The 26,865-nt window shown below is 37.0% G+C and overlaps 1 protein-coding gene across 1 annotated transcript; it reads left to right on the forward strand.

Moving 5' to 3' along the window:
* Positions 1–25,823, forward strand: KRT23 (keratin 23). The gene is made up of 8 exons (XM_081971012.1): positions 1–695; positions 11,059–11,141; positions 13,151–13,307; positions 20,572–20,733; positions 21,667–21,792; positions 23,872–24,092; positions 24,642–24,664; positions 25,566–25,823. The coding sequence occupies exons 1-8, from the start codon at positions 282–284 to the stop codon at positions 25,664–25,666; spliced, it is 1,287 nt and encodes a 428-aa protein (XP_081827138.1). The 5' UTR covers positions 1–281; the 3' UTR covers positions 25,667–25,823.
* The last annotated feature ends 1,042 nt before the right edge of the window (positions 25,824–26,865 follow it).

The following is a 26,865-nucleotide window of genomic DNA, read 5'->3' on the forward strand; positions in this document are numbered from 1 at the left end:
AAAAACCGAAAGCTTTTACTAGGTCCCTTTTCCAAAGAATCACAACAATTGTATTTGCCGGCTAATCAGGCTTTTCAGAATTGACCAAGAGGAAACAACATAGCTGGTGATGACACAATCCTTGTTGGCATAGCCACTTAACAAGGTAACTCCCACAGGGAAAGGCTTTAAAAGTGCTTCAGGAAGGTTGAGACATTTCTCAGGCAGTGCCGGTGAGTCAAAAAGGAGAGAGGAAAAGAAGTGCTGGTAGTCTTAATAACCAGGTCTTAATTGACATCAGGATGAATTCTAGCCACGGCTTCTACCACTTTTCCTCTGGCTCCCTTGGAGGAGCTCCAGGATGCCTCCTCCAGCCTATAGGCGATTGCTACAGAACTTCCAATTTCCATGGAATAAGCAGCAGCCTTCCCATGCCTGTATCCTTTGGAGGCCCTGTCTGGCTGGCCTCTGATGCTGGGACAAGCTGGGGAGCCTTCAGTGGGAGTCAGGGAAACCTCTTCATGGGAGGGAACGAAAAGCGGACCATGCAGGAGCTGAATGACCGCTTGGCTTCCTACTTAGAAAAAGTACGATCTTTGGAGGAAGCCAACACACAACTGGAAGGCTGCATCCGGGAATGGCACCAGAAGAGGTCTCATGGCACCCAGCGGGACTTCAAGGATTACGAACATAACATCTCAGACATGCACGAGCGGGTAAGTCAGCAGAAATGCCAACTATCCTATTTTCTTCTCCAAATGATTGATTCAACCCAGCTGGCTAAATTAGAAACAGCTGAAATATTGCAGCCAAGGGCTATTTTTGTCATGTTAATAAAATAAAATATTGGGCACAAAAAAAATGGACTCAGAGAAGCGCAAAAGCTGAAGAAGCCTTAATATAATTATTTTAAAATGTAAGCACAGGCTGAAATTTATTCGTCTAATTATTATTTTTCCTGGGAACAGAGAGATGTTCACTTTTTCATGTAATAGTCTACATGTGGATGATAGGCTCTGAGGCAGCAATCTGAAAAGCACATTCATATTTATCTTTTATCTAGTATTTAATTGCAACATTTAGTTTTATATATCTTTTCTAAAAATAGCAATGGGAGCAAAGAAAGAAAAACTTGCATTCCTCGCATTGCAAAGTATTTACTGAATTTTACATAGAAGGTATTGCCATATTTTTCTTTAAGTTATTGATATAGAATGTACCTATTTTAAAAGATAATCATGAGGTGATCTATTCATATCATGATTTAGAGCATAGACTTCCTTAACAAATATTGAGAATAGATTTATGAATGAATTCTAAATCCTTGTTAAAACGAGTTAATAGAACAGCCACTGTTCTTTAGATGTGTTTTACTAGAAGGATTCTGTAAACACATAAAAGGAATGAAGCCATGCAGATTGCCTGTGCTCCTTTATCCCCAATATACACTGAATGGAGGAAACTTCAGGTGGGTTTATTTTCATTGTTATTCCTTTGGATTTAATTACTTAAATATGAGCCAGCTGCCAAAAAAGCCAATGCAGTCTAGGCGGCATTAACAGAGGGATAGAATCAAGATCACGTGAAATGTATAATCAGGAACACTGATAAAGTGGAGCTCCATTATTGCTTGTGTTTGGGTCAGGGCTGGCTAGGCACATGTTTTGGCCCCTGAGACTGGTATCAGTTAATAGGTCAGAGAGTGTAAATGTAGACATACAGGTAAGCAGTCAATCAAAGCTTATGATCATAGAACAACATAAGTAAAGTGAGATACAAACAATTTGTAAAGAACAAAAAAAAGTAAAACAAAAGTTACCCAGAAATCAAAAAGGCTTTTTAAATACACACACACACACACACACACACACATATATCACACATCACACACACAAATGTTTTAATTAACAATATACACATTTGCCCAGTCCATAAACATGAAGCTCCAGGCAACATACACACATATATCACACATCACACACACAAATGTTTTAATTAACAATATACACATTTGCCCAGTCCATAAACATGAAGCTCCAGGCAACATACAACCATAAACCAAATCAAAATATCCAACAATGAGAAGTAATAAAAGTAAATCACTGAATAATGGCATGAAGTTTTGTTTTCTTTGTTATTTATTTGCATTTTTATACCAGTTTTATATCTTTGATAGTTAACTGAATAAATTAATTTAAAAATATTCTTCTGCACTAGAGGCATAAGTACCGACACTCAAGGATGAGACAATCTAATTTCCCAACAGAGGGGATATTTGAGGCTTCAAAATCTTTTTGAAGGTTAACAAAGTCAGGGATAAAATCTCAGCATATACTCATCCATGGTTTTTTTAAAATCCCATTCACTCCTAGGAGTTTTAAAAAGGACTACTGTGCAAAAAAGAAAGATGGACCACTTCCCAAATTGGTGATTTGGAGCAGATTCCCTGAGATTATGGGAAAAATCCATAACACTCCCCCTTTGAAGATTGCTTGTTTCCCACTGTAAGAAACCAATGATTTTAAACAACATAAACCATAAATAATGGTTTGTTTTCTATGGTCAGCTAATTATGCTGATTTGTTGATCAGAGGCAATGGCAGGTGAGGCTGTGGTACTTTTATGGCTGAGGACATAGGACACATGTGCCTCACTTCCTGGGGTTTTTTTTTTTTTTTGCCTTATTCATAATACAATAGTAGCCCACTGCAGATCTCTTCACTCAGTGTTAAGTGTTTGTGAAAACTGTGATGGAATACAGACATGCAGCCACATCCAACTACATGTAATGCCTGAATAGAGTCTTGAACAAATAACCCATATGATAAACAGTAGTGAAACATTCCAAGAAAATTAAAAAGCAATCCCAGTGGATGAAATGCATTGCACTGGAAATGATCTTGGTCAATTCATTATATGAGCAAGCTGTGTTGAGAAAATACAGAAAAAAATTGATATTTTAAATTATCACTGGAAAGTTCAGCATTGTTTTACAGGTCTCACCACAATGCAGTCATAATTACTAGCTGCATCAGGTGCCAGATGCCAGAATGAACAGGAAGTGCATATGATGGTTGGAGGGCAGAGGAGTAGGTGCTGATGCTCTGCACCCATGAACTAATTAGTGGTTCTATGGTGAAGAGGAAATCTTAGTCCATCATTATAGTTGACATAAGATACAACTGCAGTTCTGAGCAGCTTTAATACGGAGGAGATCCATCTTGTCTTTTGCCCAAAGATGTTGCAATGCATGTAAAAAAAGAGCAGGGATGTTTTTATTTTGCATGGCTGCAACATTTCTAACTCTCTCTTTGTAGACATCACTGCCTTTGCCTCAGTTTATTTATTCTTTTGCACTATTCTTGCCTCTTGTTCTGAATACAGCACTAACATACATCTGAAGCAAATTGCTGCATACTTCGAAACTGAATGTTCCTCCATTAAATATATATATATATATTCCTTCTTCTAACTAAACGCCAGTGTGAAATTGCCAGAACTGCTAACTATTGCTGGCTGTTGTATCCTCACTTATCTCCAAGCTCAGGTCCAATAGTTATCTGTATTAGGGATGTTAGGGAATAGGAAGAAATTTCATCATGTGAGCACCAACCTAATTTGAATGGTACCCTATTAATAAAAATGAATCACCTCTTCTAATAATAAGTCAAAGGATTACTATTATTATTTGTCCATGTTATTATTACTGCTTCTTCTTATTCAATGATTCTGAGATATCCTTTTTCTTTTTTAGTAATCGTTCATCTGTCACTTATCACTGCTGTCTTGCTTTGCTTTAGGACTGATCTGTCTCTGTTTTTATATACATACATACATACATACATACATACATACATACATACATACATACATACATACATACATATATATATATATATATATATATATATATATATATATATATATATATATATATGATGTGTCTGTTCTCAACTGCTTTTTTGTAATGGGGAATCAGCTTTTAAAAACATGGCTAAAATGAAGTTTAAGATGCAAGGACTTTCATTTACCCTTTAATTCACTCAGCATAAGGGCAAGAAGAAATGAAGTTGGATTACAGTGTAATACCCACCAACAGAATTCATGTTTCCTGGATCTAGATGCCGACTAGAACAAAGCTGGGGGATCTATCTATCATCTATCATCTATCTATCTATCTATCTATCTATCTATCTATCTATCTATCTATCTATCTATCTATCTATCTATCTATCTATCATCTATCTATCTATCTATCATCTATCTATCTATCTATCATCTATCTATCTATCTATCTATCTATCTATCTATCTATCATCTATATCTATCATCTATCTATCTATCATCTATCTATCTCTATCTATCTATCTATCTATCTATCTTTCTATCTATCTATCTATCTATCTATCTATCTATCTATTTATATATAATCTATCTATCTATTGGAAAATCAATGTTTTCTTAAACATTGAGATTCATTTCTTCAGCAAATGACTTAAAACAATTGGAAGAATGCAGTACAAAAATGCAATGCCCTCAACTTTAAGAAAAGGATGTGCAAATTTGTATCTTGGGGGGAACACATGAAAACGCATTCAAATGATTTTTCATACTTTGGTAAAACCAACCGTAACTTACCGAATGTGGATATGAGCTTTATGCCAAAGAAACGAGAACCTTAGCAAAACTGAAACTGACAGATCTGTTTAATCTTATGTGACAGGCGTTTTGAAAAATCTTATCAGACTTTGCAGAGATTGTGGGCAAACATGTAGTAAGGGTTTGCCGGGGGGGGGGATTTTTTAATTTATAATTTGTTCTTAATATTTTTGTTACATGGAACTAAGTAAATTGTAACAAACTTGTAACAAGAAGATTATTTGTGAAAATGTTTTCAAATGCCTTTCTTAACAAAGGAAAATGGTATTCCCAAAATGTATATTTAAGAGGCAAATGGAGTCTAATTATAGCAATCAGATATAAAAACATTTCCTGCAAATGTTTGACATCCTTATAATTAAAAAGGAGTCCTTGTTCTCACAAAAATGAGAGGGAATATATATAAGTCCTTATACCCTCACATATCTCCAAGCTCAGGTCTAATAATAAGACTTGTAGTAAAACTTTTTTCAGCTAGACAATAATCTCTATAATTAATTAGAATAATGACCTATAACTTCACTTTATTTTGCCTTACGAGTTGGTCTTTGCATAAAGTTGCAGTTTAGTAATGAGAATAGAGAGGCAAAACCGAAGTCATTTGAAAAAACTTTGAAATATGAATTTCAGCAATGTTGCACCCAAGGCTAGATAATTTCAACGGCACAGTGATATCCCCTTATCTTTTTATTTAATTTTATGGGATTAGAAATGGATAGGAAAAATAGTGCCCATACATACCAAAACAATGTAGATATCGCTTGTGGCAACATTATCAGCATAATTTTCAAAAATCCCTTAGGTGTCCAATTGGTCCCATAGACATTCATAAAATTAAAGCAATTCAGTGCTTTATCTGGAAAGTGCTGATATGCTGAAAAAAGTCAAGACTATAGGAGGGGGAAAGTTAGTGAGGATGGTGGAAATCAATTCTTTATTGTCTGTTAAATGGAAGCTTTGAATAGCTATACCCATTTTGGCACTCATTTTGTTAGAATGCCTGTAATCTCATCTAACTTTTTCAGTGTATCCATTGGTTCAAAAAGGTTGCCTAATATTTGATTGGAGTGATATGATTCTGATCTCAAAAAAGAGGGCTGGACATTGTTTCAGCTTCAAGTTGGACCACTGTAGAATAATTTTCAGCACCTAGCAAACACATCCATTGTCAAGGAGGGTGATCTACAACAAGGAGGATGATCAACAAGATATACAAAATAAGTTTCATTCGCAATGGTTGGAAAAACTGAAAGACTAGGTTAGGCTTGTCATGAGAATCTATATGATTGCTAATAGTGAAAAATGACTGGATGGCACGTAAATAAATAATAATGTAGTTATCAGTTCATTCATTCATTCATTATGTGGGTGTACTTTGTGGCTTCTGCACACACCTGCAAACCAAACTATGCATGTATCTGATGCAGAAGTTCTCAAAAATTAGTTTGCCTTTATTCCAGTCTTACCACTCTTTCTGTCATGAGCCAGTAAATATATGCTCTGGACAGCTTAGTTGTAAAAACTCATCTTTGTTTTATTATAAACTTAATCATAGTATTTAAATAGAACAGCAGTTCCTGTCTTTCCTTGACTGAATGTCAATATAGACCCTTCCTGTTTACCACAATGAATTTCCTGGAGGAAATACTAAGAAACAATTCCAGAGAATTAGATACTCACACCCAAAACTTGGGCCATTTCTTGGCCTACGGCCTACACTTAGTCTTACATCTGCTGATATGACAGGTGCAAGAAACAATTGCACATCCACCTTTTCAAATATTAGCATGTTTGTATTTGGTAGTGCTGCAGATAGATTCTGTGATATGATGATGTACGGTACTTTCTTCTACTGTGTTTCTGGGAAGGGAATCTGAATTAATGGATAAACAGTCCATCACAAACATACTAATGGAAGTAAGGAATTTAATTCATCCAGGACAGTGTTCTGTGAATCAAGATTTCCATTTTAGTGAGTCACTTTGGCTTAAGAAGATATTCACCTTTCAATATACTCTTGGGAGGGATTTTCAGCTTCCTCTGGCACATCACGGAGGATTTACATAATAGGTGTTTGGCAAGATATTGTCTCAACATCACTCTAAACCACCCATAATCATAACACCACCCAATTTCCTTTTGACATGATTCATGATGAGTTTTGTTTCCATCTGGGTATCTGAAAGAAATTTCCCCAGGTCAAAATAGTTAATGACCCTGTGAGTCGGGGGAATGAGAAGAACAAGAGGAAAGACCCTTAAAATTCTTGGCTTTGTTTAATTCCATTGGAAATATTCCCTACGCAGATTTTTTGGGGGTTGTGGCAATATGTGGGGTATTAGAATGAGAAAAAGATAAACAGGTGAAGTGAGCATAATTTATATGTATGTCAGTGTAGCAAATGTAAGAATTTGACATTTAGGTTAAGGAATTTCATCTAGTATGATTTGCTATATGCCATGCTGCCAGAAGTCTAAATAAATTTTTTAGATGTTTCCTTAACCTAGGATTCAAAAAATATAGGTTTTAAGGTTACAGTTGCTACCCATTTTTATTCATATTATATCAGTTTTTAATGAAATATTACTAATCTCATTTCTGAACTGATACTGATCATTAGGAGCTCCTATTATGAGATATCTTTCTTATCTAAAAAAGTATCTTTCCTGTTTGATGAATGAATTTCCAATATAGATTCTTTCAAATCTCTAGTCTTTTGAGAGACTTTAGCTTTCAGTCAAGGGAAAGTTCTGTTTCTACCCATAATTTATATATAAGCAGAAATTCATTTTTTTTCTTTTGTAGAGATATAATATATAATTAATATATAAATAGGGACACGGTGGTTCAGTGTCTAAGACGCTGAGCTTGTCGATCAGAAAGGTCAGCAGTTCGAATCCCTAGTGCCATGTAATGGAGTGAGTTCCCATTACTTGTCCCAGCTTCTGCCAACCTAGCAGTAAAAATGCAAGTAGAAAAATAGGAACCACCTTTGGTGGGAAGGTAATAGTGTGCCTTCGGTGTTTAGTCTTATTGGCCACATGACCACAGAGATGTCTTTGGACAATGCTGGCTCTTTGGCTTTGAAACAGAGATGAGTACCGCCCCCTAGAGTCGGGAACAAGTAGCACAGGTGTCCGAAGGGAACCTTTACCTTTTTAATATATAATTATTGAAAGCCTTTGAGAATCATTATATTGTAGGGGCTTCTAATACAGCCCCTGTAAGTGGGTGTGATTTGCTGTTCTGCCAGGAAATAGCAAAGGATAAAGTCACAGGATTTTAAAATTAAATGTATGTATGTATGTATGTATGTATGTGTGTGTGTGTGTGTGTGTGTGTGTTACAACCCCTGATATGCCCAAATATGGGAGGGAGCTCACTCCTCCCTCTTTCTGTCCTTCGGCTCATCACAGAAAACCATCCAGGCAGAAACCCATATTTTTATTTTTAATGTTGCCTTTTTATATTTGTGTTGTATTTGTGCTGATAAATAAATAAATAAAGGGAGACTAGTATGGATCCATTTCAAGCTGAATCAGCTAAATTAAAAATAAAAATATGGGTTTCTGCCTGGATGGTTTTCTGTGATGAGCCGAAGGACAGAAAGAGGGAGGAGTGAGCTCCCTCCCATATTTGGGCATACCAGGGGTTGTAACACAAATACATACCTATTTCCCTGGCTAAGCTGATAAAGGAGGAGAGCCTGTGGTGTAGTGGCTAACAAATCTGCCTAACATGTAACACATCCCAGGTTCAAATCCCAGTAAGGGTATGGCTACCTGATGAGAGCTAAATAGCTTGAAATGGATCCATACTAGTCTCCCTTTATTTATTTATTTATCAGCACAAATACAACACACACACACACACACACACACGTGTGTGTGTGTGTGTGTGTGTGTGTGTGTGTGTGTATTCATTGTTATTTTGATACTCGGAGTCAGACTACTGGTAGTCAGGAATCTTTAATATATGTATGTTTATGATATGATTTTTTTAAAAATGAAATTATCACCACCCTTTCATAGTTACACGAGCATCACAATGCATGTAATAAGAGAGATGGATGGAGTTTATATTGTGACAACAATGTTTTTAGCCTGTTTTGGTACTCTAATCCTAACCCTGCAGGTGCCTCTACATTGTTGCCACTGCTGTTCCAGGTGCTCAGTACTTCACCTGTTTTCCAATATTATTATTATTATTATTATTATTATTATTATTATTATTATTATTATTATTATTATTATTATTATTATTATTTCTTGGATTTCTAGACCGCCCCCTCTCCCAAAAAGGGACTCGGGGCGGTGTACAGTCAATGCAGATAAAAATACAATCATAAAACAATTAAATGCATTTGGATGGAGGAGATAGGCTGTACAAGAAATAAATATATTCTAAAACCCTAAAAACATCCCCAATTAAAAACCCAAACCCAATTAAAATAAATCCCCGGGAGGTAAAACTAAGAAAGTGCCAGGCCAGCTGATTGAAATAGGTGAGTCTTTAACTTTTGACGGAAGGAACGGAGGTCGGTGGTGGTTCGAATGTCGGGGGGGAGGTCATTCCAGAGGGTTGGGCCCATCACAGAGAAGGACCTACTCCTAGGTGTCGCCCGCTGACACTGCCTAGCGGACGGCACCAGGAAGAGTCCCTCCCTGTGTGAGCGAATAGGTCGCAGGGACGTGTGTGGTAGGATGTGATCCTGCAGATATCTAGGTCCTATGCCATGGAGCGCTTTAAAGATAGTGATCAATACCTTGAAACGCACCCGAAAGGCCACAGGTAGCCAGTGCAGCTCGCGCAGGAGCGGTGTTACGTGGGAGTAACGTGTACTCCCCATGATAACCCGCGCGGCTGCGTTCTGAACTAGCTGCAGTCTCCGGATGCATCCCAAGGGAAGCCCCATGTAGAGGGCATTGCAGTAGTCCAGGCGAGACGTCACCAGCGCATGAGTGACCGTGCGCAGGGCACTCTGGTCCAGTAGGGGGCGCAATTGGCGCACCAGGCGAACCTGGTGGAACGCCCCCCTTGCCACGGCTGCCACATGGTCCTCCAGTGACAGCTGGGCATCAAGGAGGACGCCCAAATTGCGCGCCCGCTCCACAGGGGACAGTTGTTCGTCCCCTATGGCCCCTATGGTGTCGTGGAAACTGCTGCGCCACCACATTCTCAACAACCTTCGCCAAGAAGGGGAGGTTGGAGACTGGACGGTAATTAGCTAGCTCCATTGGGTCGAGCGAAGGTCTCTTGAGCAAGGGTCTCACCACCGCCTCTTTCAAGGCGGTTGGTAAGTAACCCTCACCCAATGAGGCGTTCACCAGGCCCAGAAGCCAACCAATAGTCTGTTGGTTACTGCTATTGCTTTCAGGATTATGGCTTGGCTAAAATTAGAAGGGTATTTTTTTCCCTTAATTTTAATTTCCTTAATTAATCTTCTCACCAACAGGCCTAGAGTTCTCCATCTTTCCATCCTTCACAAAATTCTTCTCAAACCTTGTATCAGTTTCCATTTTGATATGAATTTATCCGGAATGTGTTTCACAAATCATTGCACAAATTTGAACATATTTGAAATATTGCATCCCTTTTACAATCAATTATTGGAATCTGTGTAGTTATGCTTTACTATTTTGTGCTTTACTGAATTTTGTAACAAAGCTCTTTACTGGGAAAATAGGTTACCGAAAAGCATATGTGAATCACATGTTGGAAAAGTTAGTAATAAATAAAAATATGTTTTAGGGAGTAGTATTCATAAAACACGAACATTCTTAACGTTTTAATGTTCATCACATTCCAATCACAACCGAACATTAGCAGTTGCTTGCAAGCTTTCTTTCATCTGTTCTTATGGTGGAATATAATATTATGCAATTGTAATTAACATGTTTACCTTGCAATTATAATGAATATTTGACAGCTGGAAGAAGAACATTCACATCTGAAGCCAACCAAAAGCAAAACAAGAGGTGCTGAAAAGCTAATACATCCCAGCTTTGCATTTTGAGTTCCAAACTCTAAACAAGAAATCTTTTCTCAATTTTTCTTTCATTTTTTAATAGAAAAATTAGAAAATACTTACTGTAATTAAACATTGATATGGTTATATGCAGGCAGTGCCCAATCAAATAAATTAAAAACCCTATGACTACATTGGCATAATGTGCATTTTAATTAATTTCAGCATGTTTATTTTATGGCTAGCCATATTTGGCAAATCCAGCTGGTTTGCTTACATTTTGGTTCAGTGTATTTGCAAAATTAAGGACAGGGCTAATTCAGTGACTAAATTAATCCACGAATGCATTCCAGAGTGAAAAAGAAAATATAGTTCTCTTAGCCTACCATAACACCAAATCATGAAACTTTTAGTCTACCTCCATAGTGAGATTAATATTTTGTTATTTACAGATTGAGACTGGACGGGTTACCAATGCAGGCCTTGTTCTACAGATTGACAATGCCAAAATGGCAACAGAGGATTTCAGGCTCAAGTAAGTCTTTCCTTGAGCTTCTCGTCTATTCTTGGAAGCAGATGCAGACAAAAATGTAAAATTTGACTCTGATTCTTAACAATCCAAATATGACTAAAAAGATTATGCTTCAAGAGATTGAATTTGATTAAAATCACAATGGACAGTATAAGTTATACCATCTGTGGTATTGTGCTGCCTTTCCTGGATGCCAGGGGAGATGCCAGGGGAGATGCCAGGAATTATATAGGCAACACAAATTGCCTGCTTTTCTCATTTCCTCTTCTCTTGAAACAAGCTAATGACTGCTTGTTTAAGGTGAAACATCATTACAACTATGTTGACAGTATTAAGGAGATATATTTGAGAATCATATAACCATAGGTTAGGTTTACACAATATGCTTAGACAAGTCAATTAAAAACTTTATGCTTACAATTGCACAACATGCCATTCCTTTTCTTTTTGTTTCTGTTTTGTCCTCTTTTTTTCTGGCTTGGCCTGATATACAAGTACATCCCTTTTGGTTAATGTATGATTAAATGTGAGACTAGTCATCAAATAAATAGGTTACATAATATGGCTGTGAATTTGGACGAAGGTTTGGAATTATCTAGTCCAATTACCTGTCCACAAAGGTTCTGAAATTCAGGTTTATTGTTACATCTTTGAGAAATGACCCTCCAACCCTGTTCTCTATTTAGAAAAGCCCATCATCTCCTAAGAATTGAATGTGTTGTGCCACTAAACAATTTAATAGAATTCGTCTGGATGTTCAGCCAACTTTTGCTTTTAATACAAAATGTGTCATGAATTACATGCATCCTTCTAGACCCATATTTTGTGTAAAATTCTGTGCCTAGATATCACCCAGCTTCAACCAGCTTCTTTAAAGGATCTATCAAAAAAATTGACTTATATTTTCCTCAAGCTAATTTTAGTGTGCAAATAGTTAACCCTAATACAATTTAGTTAATTTCAGTGCAATGAAAGTTGTACAAGGTAACACTGTGATGACCTGCCCAGATCAAACTACAGGAGCACAGAATTATGTCTTATGCTCACTCAGACAATGACTCTTCTAGTTCAGCACTATGTGGATTAACCGTTCTCTATCTTGTGTAGTCCTGTTGTGTTGGACTCTATTGCCATAATTTTCATCATTCCCAAATTTATTTGCATGACAAATGTTAAACATTTGGAGAGCTATCAAAGGCTAATCTATTTTGACTGACAGTGTTTTTCAGTCTATCCAACTGCTGCAGTGTATCATAATCTGTCATGAAAAGTGTACTTCATGTTCCATATGAATGGAAGTTTATAATAGCATAACATACAATATTTATCAGGCTCTTTGGCAGCTACCTACAATGAAAAGCGATCTTTTTTCTAAGTATAGTTCTGAATTTCTCAAAGATCTGTTGAGATAAAAAGAGGTGGGTTTACAAGAATTCCAGTAACTGAACTATTTTCAATTTAGAACCAATATATCATCATGTATGTGAAGATGGAGTTATTCTGATTTTCTTTCTATCGGTCTTCCTAGGATTTGGGAAGGAGGCTAGTATATATATTGATAAGAGAGAAAGTATCTATATAACAGTCTCCTGTATCCTTATTAGTCTGCAAAGCAACTCTTACAATACTTTTGAAATCATGATTCTTCTAATGTCCAAAATAAAATAATAATACAGCCAAACTTATCACCCCCTTTATTTACCAATTTGTCTATTAAATTTGCATTTCAAATTAGTTAGACAGAAATCCTCTGGGACTAACTGTTGCTTTCTGAAAAACAGTAGAGTATTCAAATATGATTAGCAAGCTTTTCCATAATTGTGCTTTTCAATAAATGAAAATTATTCAGTGAAATATGAATGTCAATATATATTTTTAATGATAAAAGATACATGTTTTGGATACAGAAACAGTAATCATTAGTAAGCCATGATTCTAAAAGTTGTAGGTTCAATCCCAAAATGGAATTGCTGTTTCCCTCATTCAACTATATTACTTTCTCTTTGATTAAGGTATGAAGCTGAAAAAGCACTCCGGCAAAATGTGCAAAATGATGTTGAAAACATCCGTAAGGAGCTAGACAACATGACCATCATAATAACTGACCTGGAAATGGAAATTGAAGCTTTGCGTGAAGATCACATTCTCAAAAAAAAAGAACATGAGGCGGTAAGACAAACTTCTCTTTCTCCCAGCCATTTACGCACCTTACCAAAATCCTGACCATCTCATTATCTGTCTAGAAACCAATTTTGATAGCTCATGCTTATTTTAATTATAAAGTTAGAATAATAAATGTTGAATAAATCTAGAGGATACTAATAACTGTTTTGAGGACTGAAGGTTATGATTCAATATAATTTCCATTTTGTGAATTTTGTCTCTCAAGTCCAAAAAGCATCACTGCAGTTTTGGGACTTTTTAAGCTGATCTAAATATATATAGGTTGCCAATGAAATAAAGTGTTTACTTAAAATGGCAAGGATTAGAACAACTTAGTTTTGTAACTCTAACCACATCTGAGCAGACAAATGCTTAATATATTTAAATCCTGCCAATCCCAACACTCTGAATTTTCATTGTGCTTGTATAAGCCAGCACAGCATTCCTGTAGTTTGTATAGGCTAAAAGCCTTGATGAATCACGCCAAAGCCCATCTCACTCAACCTTTTTCTTTCTCACAGTAGCCAGAGACATGAATCTAAAGTGCTTTTCTGTTTGGGTTCCTCAGCAAATGTCCCCAAGATCAGAAATAATCTGAACTCATTAAGGCTTTGTCTAACCTCCTTTTAAAGTTAAACTTGTTATCAGCCACCAATGGGATATTGGTGCAGGGAATTCCATAGCACAACCGACTGTTATGAGAATGGCTTCCTTTTGTTGGTCGATAATCTTCCATTGATCAAATTCATGGGATATTTGTTGACAGAAAAACATTTAAAATATGAAGGAGCAAAGACAAACTTATCCCTATCCATGTTCCCTAAACAACACGGAATTTGAGAGTAAGGAGGGTGCTGTTTTACACATACTTGTTGCTGTTTATCATATTACTGCATTTAATTTCCTTTTAACTTGCAAATAATAACCCACTTAAACTGAGATCACATATGTACAGAATGCTGTTGGCTCTTTCATTCTCAAAAGATCATTGCTGCATATTTCAAAAACGAACTCCAGCTAACTCATACTATTACAAAGTCCTCATCTAAATGCCTGACTTTTAAAATTAATGTCCATGCCCCTTTATTGGGTGGGAGGAACCATTTATTCCAAATGGAACAGTTTCTGATATAAACCAGCACAGATGAAATACATTAGTTGCCCCATTGAAACTCCAATGCTAAATCCCACAACTAACTTCCAAAGGGAGCACCATGGAAATCAGAAAAGAAGTAAAAGATAGTGTTGCAAGAACTGGTGCTATTTAGTGCTTCAGAAATATTTTTAAAAGACTGTAGTTGGTTCCTCTCATGACAGTGACTCTGAATTTGGGGGCATTCTGCAACTTACTGAGTACAGCTTCGTTTCCTGAGGCAGCAGTTGGGGAGATACTGCAAGGCTGAGAACTTCACTAAACCAGTTTAGCGTGCCTCATAATTAGATTGTTTACATAGTAATTAGGTGTTTTCATCCAGCTGCTCCTTTAGTAATTATACAGAACCTTTACATTTTCTGGATAGAAATACAGATTTCTGTAAAATGGGTGATCTAAATAGAAGGAACACTTTCAAATTGAGAAGAGGAAATCTTGCATCCTACACTTTCTGTTTCAGATCTTCTCATACAATTTCTTTGCTTGTACAAGAGATGTCATAGTGACTCTGCATTTAATTGGTATGTGTGTCATCCTCACCATCACAGGGATCTCCAGTTAATGCCTCTTTGTATGCCAAACCACATACCTTCATGTCATCCCTTCTCTTCAATTTTTTGTCTGACATTTTTGAAGCCTCACCCTTGGAAAAAAACAGCCTGACTCAGATCCAAATTTAGCTTGTGTAGAATAGATCCATAAAATTAACAGGGCAGCTAAATTATCCCTAATTTAGGCATGATTAGTTTCAATAGTCTCCTCCAAGGATGACTAACTGAGGAATTCTAGGATTTGAAGAGCATTTTAAAACTGCTGAGATTGGGAAACATTGCTGTAGAGATATGTGAATCAGACTTCAAACCAGGCGTGGGTTGCAGGTGGTACGCCCCGGTAAAGGCGTACCAGAACCAGCCCGGAGCACCGGATACCATTCCGGTATGGTGCTCCGGAGGGCCCACCTGCCCGCCCTCGCTTCTTACATCCTTTTATGTCTTCACTGCTTCCACGCACACGCACAGCGCCTACAGCGCCTGTGCGATGCTCCGCTGAGCAGCAGAAGCATCACAGAGGCTCTCAGAAGCACCAAGATGCATGCGTGTGCTGCGCGCATCCACATGGACGCCGGCAAGCGCTTTCCAACTGTACTGGTTGGAACGGAATCCGCAACCCAGCACTGCTTCAAACCCATACTTGAACTAGAAAGAAGAGTCTTGCTTAGGAACTATTATGGTCTTTTTATTACAGATGCTAGAAAAGGCTTTAATAACAGAGGTAAACAGTTACTGCAGAGTCTAGTACTCAAAAATACCATATATATATGCAGATGCACAATCAGGTGCCTAGAAATAACAAGTTAGTAGAAAACACAAAAGGCTTGAGCAAAGATCAATGCCACAATAGAAGACAGAGATGCTGGTTAATGATAATTACATTAGGAGAGGTTAATATCAAGAGAAGAATCTTTCAGGGAGACTCAAGGCTTATTTAGAGTTGTCTACAATTGCCTATAGCCGTTGCCACATATCTATGCTGCAAAGGGGGTTGATGGGTAAACAGAATTTGCAGATACCTACAGATGGGCTGATGCCCACACCTCTCAACTCCCATTGTGCAAAGGTCTGTGCTGTGTGCTGATTGTTGATTGTTGATCTGACTTCTGTGCTTTGCTGTTTGAGGAACCTCTAGCAAGAACATTAAAATTCGTGGACATATAAAAAGAACGTCTATGCAATGATCCCCAAATGGCAGATGTATACTCTCATGTGCAATGCTAAAGAAATCTGCTCAAACCTTCATTCTCACTAATACTGTTGTCATTGCACAGATTACTCTGTCAACAATATTGAATAAGTCAGGCAATGGCTATCAAAAACATTTTATAGGCTATTCCATCTACTTTATATGAACGATCTGAAACTCTATGAGAAAACACCATCCAAAATAGAATCACTGCTCAACACTGTCCATCTATTCTGCTATGATATTGCAATGGAATTTGGACTTGAATATGTCACCTTCACCATTAATGGGAAAATAATGAAATAGAAGAAATCAAGATGCCCTAGGGAATTGATATCAAGAGTCTCAATGATTACAATCACTACAAATACATGGACATCCTTCAAGCTGGGAACATTAGGCACACTGAAGTCAAAAAGAATGTTAGAAGTGAATACATCATGAGAGTTAAGATCTTAACGTACAAATTCGGTGGAGGAACACCATCAAGGCAATTAATATCTGGGCATTAATACACAGCTGGAATAGTGAACTGGACTCAAGCAGAACTAAAACCCTAAATAGGAAAACTAGCAAAATAATGCATCATATCTTTCACCCATGCAGGAACATTGATAGACTCAATTTACCAAGGAGCATAGATGGGGATGAAATGTTGCAAGTAGATCAAACAGCTGAATAAGAAAAAAGGGCATTGAAGATTAACTGAAGGACAATGAAGAAGATACACTGAAGCTAGTATGCATTAAGGCTTACTGAGCACTGGAGAACCAAAATGGCCTACAAGAAAGACCAAATGAAGAATAAAAAGAGACATGATGCAGCAAAGTATTACTGTACATGTCTAACACATTAAAAAAATAGCAGGGCAAGCAAATAATAAGACTAAGAGCAATAAGTTGAAAAAAGAGACAGAGGGGGGAATTCTGGCTGCAGAAGATTAAGTTTAAGAATTAAATTCATACAAAGCCAGAATTAAGAAGCAAATGCCATCTCTGCAAAGATGTTGAAGAAAACAGTGGACCACCTAGTTAACTCTGCAAGTAGAATGTACAGATTGATTACAAATAACAGTACGACAAAGTAGCAACAATGATGCATTGGAAGGTATGCAAGAAATACAATTTGCCTGCAATCAAGCAAGAGTTGGTGCAATCCCAAAGCATCTGGGACACCATTTGAATACCATATGTTCTGATAAAATTATCACCATTGCAAAAGGTAGTTTTGCTTGGAAAACTTACATCCTGCATCAGACATCGCTATCAAACATCACCTTGGGAAGGACTTGATAGGTGGATATATGAGCCAAATTCAATCTAAATATCTGGCAGACTGTCTAAATATCTCACCTTAACTAAAAATAAGCAACAAACATTCTACTCACATACATAATCTGAACAGGTTTGAAGCTATAAAAGGCTAAGCAAATTGCATTTAAATGTCTTTTGCAAAATAATTAATCAAAATAGAGGAGGTTTAAAACTGATTTCCTTATCTAAGTGAAGAGGGGTGTGTGTGGAAGGATTATGGAAGGAAACATTTCTGAGTCCATTTCTTTCTTCTTGAGCTAAGTCAGTCAACTGGTCAATGTGTCTTAACACCTGTGTCTTCCTCAGTCTTAGGTCATCTATTAGAGATCCATGAGTTTGAGATTTCTATGTACTATCTTAGTTGTTCATAGCATTGCACTTTTCTGGATAGAGTTCTGCTGTTATTTTTGGGATCTGTTGGAGCCACTCTCCCAGCTTAGGAATCACAGCCCCAAGTGCTCCTATTATCACTTGATCTTTACTTTATATCCTCTCTATTCCTCCTTCAGGCTTTGGTATTTCTCCAGCTTCTTATACTTCTTCTTCCTAGTGTTGCTGTCACTTGGCATTGCTACATCAATCAACACCACTATTTTCTGGTCCTTGTCTACTACCACAATGTCTAGTTGATTGGCCAGTACCAGCTATCCATCTGGACTTGAAAATCCCATAGGATCTTAGCCCTGTTATTCTCCACACCCTTCTGTAGAATCTCCCATCTGGACTTGGCAGGTCTAACCCATACATTGTCAGGTGTTCCTGTATACAATGACAGCTACTTAGTTGTGATATTAGGTGTATGCTGTTCTTGTCTACAACTTATACTACCAATAAATGCGGGACTGCCTCTGAGATCTCTCTGCATGGTCTATACTTTGGACCTTGTCTAGTATGGTATACTCCTACTTCAATGGGATCTAGTGCTTAGTGACTTCGCTTGTGCTACTATGTTCAGGGCCTCAATGATGTCTTTTAGTATTACTCTTTTCAATCACTGGTTGGATTTCCCAATGTTAGTCTTATATATGGAAGTGTTATGTCATTTTTAAATGAAGATCAGAATCCTGTTTAACCAGCTAGAGATCTGGAATAGTATGTTGTGATCTTTCTGCAGGCTAATAGCTTGGATTTACTTAATTACTTTTTAATAGGCAGGAGTATAAACCAGAGACATAGTTGTGAGTTTATGCTGAACCACCCTGGCTCAAAAATAATCTGTCTTTCCCTGTTATCCTCACTGGTGTTTTTTTTTTTTTGCCAGGCTATCAAAGAAAGTTTTCCATGCTTAATTTTATTAATTGTACCTTATTAGCTCATTGGGAAGCCTTTGTGTTTTACTGAGATGGAACAGTGTATTCCAGGAAGCAGGTGGTAATGGTTACCATATAAAATAGATCACGGAATCATATCATCTCAACATTCTGATTTTGAAAGAAAACTTCCCATTGATCTTTCTCTTAATTCGTATTATGGATTGCAGATAGCATTTTCATCTTAAAACTTTGGAAAAACCATAGAAAGAGAAATAAAGTTGGAGAAACACTTTCTATTAATTGGTATTTGAACCTTCTCCAAATTAATGCCTTCTTAGAACACCAGAATTACAGTGGCAAAATTCCTGACAATAGAAACTTGGAAGAATATCTAGAGTTTACACAGGCTTTTCTTGTATCATTCAATATGATGCTCCAATATTCATAAAGAAGCAGGTCAATATAATATTTTCCTTTCATACTTACTTAGGTCCCTCTAAGGGGACCTGAGGAACAAATTTTCAGTTAAATTATGGTAGTTGTTACAACATTTCAGACCCTGAAGTTGATTAATCTCTGGCAGAATATAAATCAGTAAGACAAACTGGAAGAGGCAAGCATGCTATATCCTTGAGATCTTCCAGGTTTCCCCCAATAAACTGTTTACCATGCCAATATAACCTGGAGCAACTATATACTTTTCCCTAAAGGAGAAATATTATTTAACTTTAATAAGAAACTATGTGTCAAGATTGGTGCAAAGCATATTTCTATCTTTTTAATTAAGCCAGTTTCCAGGGTTGCGTTTTAGGTTCTTAACGTTTTTACCATCACACTCCCTTTAGTATAATCTCAATGTATACATCTCCCCTAAAATCCAACACTAAAATGAACAGATAAACTACTTTGGAAAAGGTGGATTTATTTTAGCAATGTACAACTAAAATACAGGTAGCCCTAGACTTTTGATCATAACTTAGCCTGGAGTTACAGTCGTAAGTCACTCTGTTGTTAAGCAAGGCATCATGAGACTGTGCCTGATTTTATGACCTTTCTTGTGATGGTGAAGTGAACATGGCATTCATAAATCAAATGTGATTGTAAAGTGAATGCACAGTCATAAAGTGAATGCAGATATTTGAAAAGCAAATGTGGCAGTTGTAAAAGCAAATCCATTGTTTGCAATGGATTGGGTTTTTTGCCAGATACCAGAAGATACTGTAAATCACAGTCATGTGACCAGAGGACACTGCAATGTGGGCCAGTTGCAAGCACCTAAAATGTAATCATATGAATGCAGGGGAGGCAGCGGTTGCAACTTTGAATCTGAGGCATAAATAGGTCCGTTGTAACTTCAGATGGCTACTAAGTGACTGATCGTAAATTGGGGATTATCTATATTCTTTGCACATCCTCTGGACTCTGCTGCACCTCCAGAAGAGCTCTCAGTGTGGGAAACCTTACTCTAGAGTACATGGACACATATAATTAGAACAATAATTAGAAAGAAGAAATCCTGGTGAGGTTAAATGCCTCAATCAGAAAAGAAGAATGAAGGTAGGATAGTTCACAAAAGGCAAATCCAGGATATAGCAGATGTGAGAAAAAGCAGCAACTTCCATTAGGATTGGAAAAAATAAACTTCTGATATCACAAAATCTTTTTATAAATATGCAGTGTTTGAAGTCTCCCTCCAGTTGTCTCCCTCCATTATTTGCCTTTTGCCTCAGATAGCAGCATACTTTTATTATAAATATTTTGAAGACAATTCAAATGTTGCTGAGGTTTTTCTTCATTTTTTTCATATACAGAATATGCAGGCATATGGCTCACCCAAAGACTTTCAAGTGAATGTGAAGGTGAATAAAACTCCACAAGAAGATTTGTCCAAGATCCTGGCAGGGATAAGAGCGGATTATGAAGCAATAATTGAAAAAAACCGTCAAGGTCTTGATTCTTGGTTCCAACAACAGGTATCCTTTCAGAAAACAAGATGGAGAAATCATATAGGGTTATAACTTTGATATCGTAGTTCTCTACGAGAGGAGTGGTCTCAATGTACAAAGGTTTCACACCCATTTAAAATGTACAAACAAGTTGTCTGATAAGATATGCAGAATTAAGAAATACCACTTCTTGATTTAAAAGAAAGCCCTCTAACATCTTCCTAAAATTTAAAGCTTCCTCTGTAACTTAATGCTAGCAAGTGTCAATATGCCGAAGTCCAATTTTCATGTATTCCATGTGTATATTGCATAAAGACTATTATATTACTGAGAAATTATTCTGCCTTTTAACTAAGTTCTCCTTGAGATTGTTGAAAAACAGTTTGCTTTCAAGATTTATTAAAAAAAAGATTTGAGGCAAATTTCTCATGGATGGAATATGGTGCCCCCTAACATGTATGTAACTCAAATTATTCTTAGAGATCCAGGTGGGTTCCAGAAGGCACTACTGCCAGTTTGCTCATGGGCGTGCATTGTGCGTGCTTGCTTGATGCGCAATGCGCACACATGCACAATGCAATAAAAATGGAAAAACAAGATGGCGCCGCCTACGGTGCTGCCCGGTGAACAGGCTTGGGAGCTTGGCAGGCCTGTGTCACTGCCAATTCCAGCGACTCAGGCCGCCAAACCACTACTGGTTTGGCTGAACTGGTCCAAACCTGTAGGAACCCACCACGGCCAAAGGTGTACAAACCATTTCTGTGGCAGTTGGCAACCTCTGAGTTCTCACATTTTCATTTAAAAGAAGACATCTGTTATGGAGTTTCTCAATATGAGTGCTGCCACCACTCATAGCATAAACATTCATACTCAGTGTCTTGCTGTAAAACTTTGTGCAGAATTCCATTTTTGGCTAGGTTTAAATAATTCCTTCATTTACTTTATTTTATGTTCACACAGATTGGAAATGAATATTCAGAGGGGCAACACAACCAGGAAGAATTACAAAACAGCCAAAAAGAAATCTGTGAGCTGAATCGCACACTGCAAACCCTGGAAATTGATTTTCAGACAGAACTAAATAAGGTGATAACCTTAGACAGGATTATTCTTTTCTAATCTTCTAATTCAAACATGAAGTCTACCAGACATGTTGAGTACAACTGTCATAATATTTGTCCATAGTGGCCATTATGGAAGTTGTAATCCAATATGTCTGAAAACACTGCTTTGGTAAACATTGTTGTAAACTTAATCTGTCCATGCATATTGTACTTTGGTTTTCCATAAAGCATTTATGGTTTGATTTTCCTGGGAATCTGTAGAGGGGGGTGGGAGATCAGATATTTTTCAATCAAATGCATTACAGTTGCCTGGGTGGATCTGTATGAATGCCTTCAGTTGGATCATTTATATCCAGGTGGTATGCCCTTTTTTTCTTTAATTGCAAGGCAAGTGAAAACAGATTTGCAAAATCAGATCAAAGACCATCAAACAGTTTACAGCCAGCAGATGCCTTTAGAAGTTCAGAAATAAGACATGCAAATGAAAGTCTTCTATATTTGTCTCAGCATTTGATATAAACAAATGTTTATATGAACATGGAAAGCCAATATAGTATAGTGACTAGGTCTATCCTTAGCTGCCATGGAAGTTCACTTGATGAGTTTGGCTGATCATTCTCCCTCAGTCCAACCTACTATTTTGTTACTACTATACCTGCTATAGATTGTTTCTATAGGAAAAAAAGAGAGGAGGGAGAGCTATATATATTGATTGTAAAGAAGAATATCGGTATAGTAAATAAATAAATAAAATAGCATTGTCACTTGAGTGGATTCTGGTGAGATTGGGCAGTCAAATAAATGTGATCAATCAATCAGTCAATTAATCAATAGCATTCTTAGAACTAATCTATCACCTTCATGGAAAATACAATTAACTGGATAATGTAGTGTTATGGTGCCAAGACAGGGTCTCTGTACTACTCTTGGGATAGATAATTCACAGCTCTCAATGTTCTGATCTGTAGCATTATTTTTATCCTTATACAAATGTAAGTTCTAAAATAGGTGTGCAACTTGCCTTCTGGGAAACTGGTGACCCCTTCCCCATCTGCCAATGCTAAAGCATAGAGGAGGTATATTTCAGCAAATGTAAGTGGGTGGGTGAGTTGAGGATGGCGACATAGCTTGCTCATTCTTGTTGAAACAGACCTTTGAATAGCATAGTATATTTTTGAAGGTGTCTGGTAGATCCAGAAGCAAGAAAATTCAAGATGTGCTTTTTACTTTCCTTGCCATTTCATTGTTGTATTACAGGCAAAAGACTCATTGGAAATGCTACTAGGATTTAGATTTCTGCTATAAATATATTACAGCTGAATGGATATAAGCTTTTAAAGAGCCTCAAGTCCTTTTAAAATCATAGGATTTTAAAGAGAGAACTATTCTGAGGTATCAGTCTCCCTGAAAGAGATATCCTAGAAAAGTAGGAATTTGCCTTTCTGGGCTAAATGCACAAAATAGGGTGGTGTGATTAAGTAATAGCAGGGAAGTAAAAGGGATTCTGCACAGGTACTACAGGTTGTTACTTCAGTTTTCTTATTATACATTAATCCCTCTTAAGAAACTGAACTGTCATAAATGGAATAATAAAATAAAATATTTCAGATACTGACCTGGGGCAATGGTAGGCCACCATAAACTCTAGGGGGGGGAAATGACAATCATTCTCCATAAGCAAAAAATTGTGCAATCAGACAATGATTAAATCATACCAACACTAATTAACACCATAAACTCTAGGGGGGGGAAATGACAATCATTCTCCATAAGCAAAAAATTGTGCAATCAGACAATGATTAAATCATACCAACACTAATTAACATGGCAGTTTGAAAAGACAAATTATTGCTTCAAGCACTTTACTTTTTAGATTTAAATAGAGAGGAAAGAAAGCCAGGATAGGAACGGAAAAGTAAATATCTCTCCACTCCGCATAAATAATAATAAACCTATAGACAGAATATAAATATATTATTTCAACAATGTTACAGACAAAGAGTTTCATTTACACATATCCAGCAAATAAGGGTATTCCTTGGTTTCTGTGTTGCAGAACAGTTTGAAAACATAACACTGTTGGCATGTTTCGTTCTTTCAGAAATTTGCCCTAGAAAATAATCTCGGAGAAACCAAGGCTCGCTATGCTTTCCAGCTTCAAAGTATCCAAAACCTCATCAAAAAATGTGAAGAAGAGCTCAGCAAATTTCGACATGATATCAAATGTCAAAATAATCAGTACAAGGTCCTATTTGGAATAAAAACACGTCTGGAGAGGGAAATTTCTACTTACCGCCAGCTTCTGGATGGTGATGTTGATGGGTAAGATACAATCAACCTCAGGCAAAAAAGGGAAATAACAAATTTATAATCTAAAAATTGAAGCTAGTGAAGAAACAATTCTGAAAGCAATTTGCAGCTCAAAATACATAGGTGGGCAAATGCTATCCTTTCCAAGTAAAATGCACTTTGAAGGACCACAACCCTTTTTCATAGACACTTGTGTAATGACCAGGCTCCCAAAGAATTGGCCAATTGTTCTGTCACAGGATTTTGGCATGGTGAGTCAGTTCTCATGAGATTTTAAGGCTTTCTTCCTGTCACAGTTGATCTATTTCTTTTTAAAGGGATTTCTGTTTTTTTTTTTAATGAAGAAACATTTTACAATTAGCATTCATTTTAGAAATAGCATAGAGGTGATTTCTAACCTGGAAAGAATCGTGTTTTTTGATGCAACTATTAAGGGCAAGAAATTAGGGCTTTACAGTACTTCGGATTTGAATCAAAAAGCTTCTTTGAACAATCTTAAAAGTGACATGGAACAGATCTGTACAGACCACTTTTACTGATATTGCTTTTATTGTTTCACAGGAAGGCCGGCACAAGCCTTAGAGGTAAATATAATCTAAATTACATTTTTGTAGGAAAAGTCTCAGACAGCCTTAGGAGAGGATTAGTACATGAATATAAGATTAAAGCTATCATCAACTGCCAATCATGATGAATATAGCTATTTCAGGATCAAAAGTAGCAAGCTGCAAAATACCTGTTGCTGGAAACCAAATGTGATGATATGTGGGAATGAGCTTGGGAGACAGAAGGATAAACTGCTGACTAGACAACCATCATGTAAAAGAGACCTTCCGTAAATGTCTAGGGAGATTCTCAGTAATCCAGATCATAATTGTCCCAAAGGAGCTTTTCAAGAGGCAACTGAACTTTGCCTCTTGTCTAGTTGGCTCTTGAAAAAGCACCTTTGAGAGATCTTTCCTAATTTTCTGGAGAGTAAAAGAAAAGAAGGGGAAAATACTTTCAGACTTGCAAGACTGATGCTAACCTTTAAAATAGTCCAATTAGAAGCACAAGAATGAATATTAGCTTTATCTTTATTGTAAGGTTACATTAATAGAACCTTGCAAGATTAAAAGTATTCCTAGAGCTAGCTGTTAAGCCACTGTGGATGTTGATCAATATGTTTTTTCACCAATCCATCATGGTTCTTCTTATAGTATTATATTATTATTAGCAATCTATTCATGTTCACAGTTGGGTAAAATGGCTCTCACAACTACATGCATCCTACACTATTATGATTGTAAGATGCAAACATGTTGCTTTTTCAATCTATTCCAGACTTTCAGGTTTGTGTCTGCATTTCAGTGTTACATTTCTACAACTGGGGAAGTACCCAACTGTCTGTTAATCCCATCATTCCATAGCTTAGTCTCAAGCATATTTACAAAATTAATTGTATAATGCTGCTTCTCTCCTAATACATGACCAAATTTCTCCCAGAACACAGATCAAGCAATCAAAACCTGAAGAAAATTGTGCAAGAGACTGTGGACGGAGAGGTAGTCTCTATGCATACTACTGAGATCAAACGGCAGGCATGATTTTCAATGTGAAGGAAAATTTACTTATCTGCAAATCGTATACAGATTTGACTATTTAATGAGAACAGTTCTATATATGTTCTTTGGGGATCCTGAATTCTTTTTCTCAATCTTTCATCCATATGTAATTTAATATGAATACAAAAAATTCTCCCTCTTCTGTTGTATGTGGTTCTTTAAAACCTAAAAATAAATAATTGTATCATTAATTTATTCTGGTTCCCAGTAATTGGAGTATCTAAGTTTGTCCATCAAATAACTTTCCTCATTCCATGAGCAAATACTGCACAGTTGTATCTCTAAAAGATTACCTGGCAAGTTATTTATGAATATCTATAGAAAAGTAAGAGGTGTATTACTTGTCCAAAACTTTCCTAGGCATGATTAAATTTTCAAGTAGATTCAAGAGAGAAAATTTGGTAAAAGTTTGAGAGATTCTGGAGGTAGGCCTGTTTTATAATGACATAAATGCTGAAATGTGGTAAAGACAAATCAATTGAACTATGGATGAAAATATTTCTGGTACATCCATATAAATACGAAGCTAAGAACTATCCACTAGAGATACCTTAATAATGGCTGGGCCTCTATACCCAAAGAGCAATAAACAGTTCCTCTGTGGCAACCTTTTTGATGGTCATCTTTCTTGCCTTTTGCTGCTTCCAATTGCTTAATCACACATTACACCGAAGCTTGATTAGCAGAAACTGACATTGGAAGGAGAAAAGTTTATTCACCCCACCCCACCCCACCCCACCCCACCGAGGAGATTAGTGGGGAACTACTGCCCAAACACAGGCTTCATAGGGATTTGTTCAGTGGTGAAATTCATTTTTTTTTACTATCAATTCTGTGGGTGTGGTTTGGTGGGGGTGGCAGGGGAAGGATACTGCAAAATCTCCATTCCCACCCCACTCTGAGGCCAGCCAGAAGTGGTATTTGCCGGTTCCCGGGAACTACTCAAAATTTCTGCTACCGGTTGTACAGAACCTGTCAGAACCTGCTGAATTTCACCCCTGGATTTGTTGCACAAATCAAATGCCTTGTTTAGATGGTTACATCATGACTGCATATTCTCCTTATATTAGTGATTGCTGGCATTTACACCCTCAAAATGTCCTACACATGGAATCAGGGAATTTTATAGATAGGTGGAGAGGTCATTTAGTTGTATTGAAAGCAAGATCTACAATGTAGGA

This window comes from Natrix helvetica (genome assembly GCF_964273705.1).
Source record: "Natrix helvetica genome assembly, chromosome: Z".
In the NCBI taxonomy this organism is placed as follows: domain Eukaryota; kingdom Metazoa; phylum Chordata; class Lepidosauria; order Squamata; family Natricidae; genus Natrix; species Natrix helvetica.

What these genes read in the sequence shown, in the direction of transcription:
- KRT23 (XM_081971012.1), top strand. Translation starts at nt 282, where the DNA reads ATGAATTCTAGCCACGGCTTCTACCACTTTTCCTCTGGCTCCCTTGGA. An exon ending in ACAGAGGATTTCAGGCTCAA is followed by an intron (nt 11,142 to 13,150) that starts GTAAGTCTTTCC and finishes TCTTTGATTAAG; the next exon opens with GTATGAAGCTGAAAAAGCAC. An exon ending in TTCAGACAGAACTAAATAAG is followed by an intron (nt 21,793 to 23,871) that starts GTGATAACCTTA and finishes TCGTTCTTTCAG; the next exon opens with AAATTTGCCCTAGAAAATAA.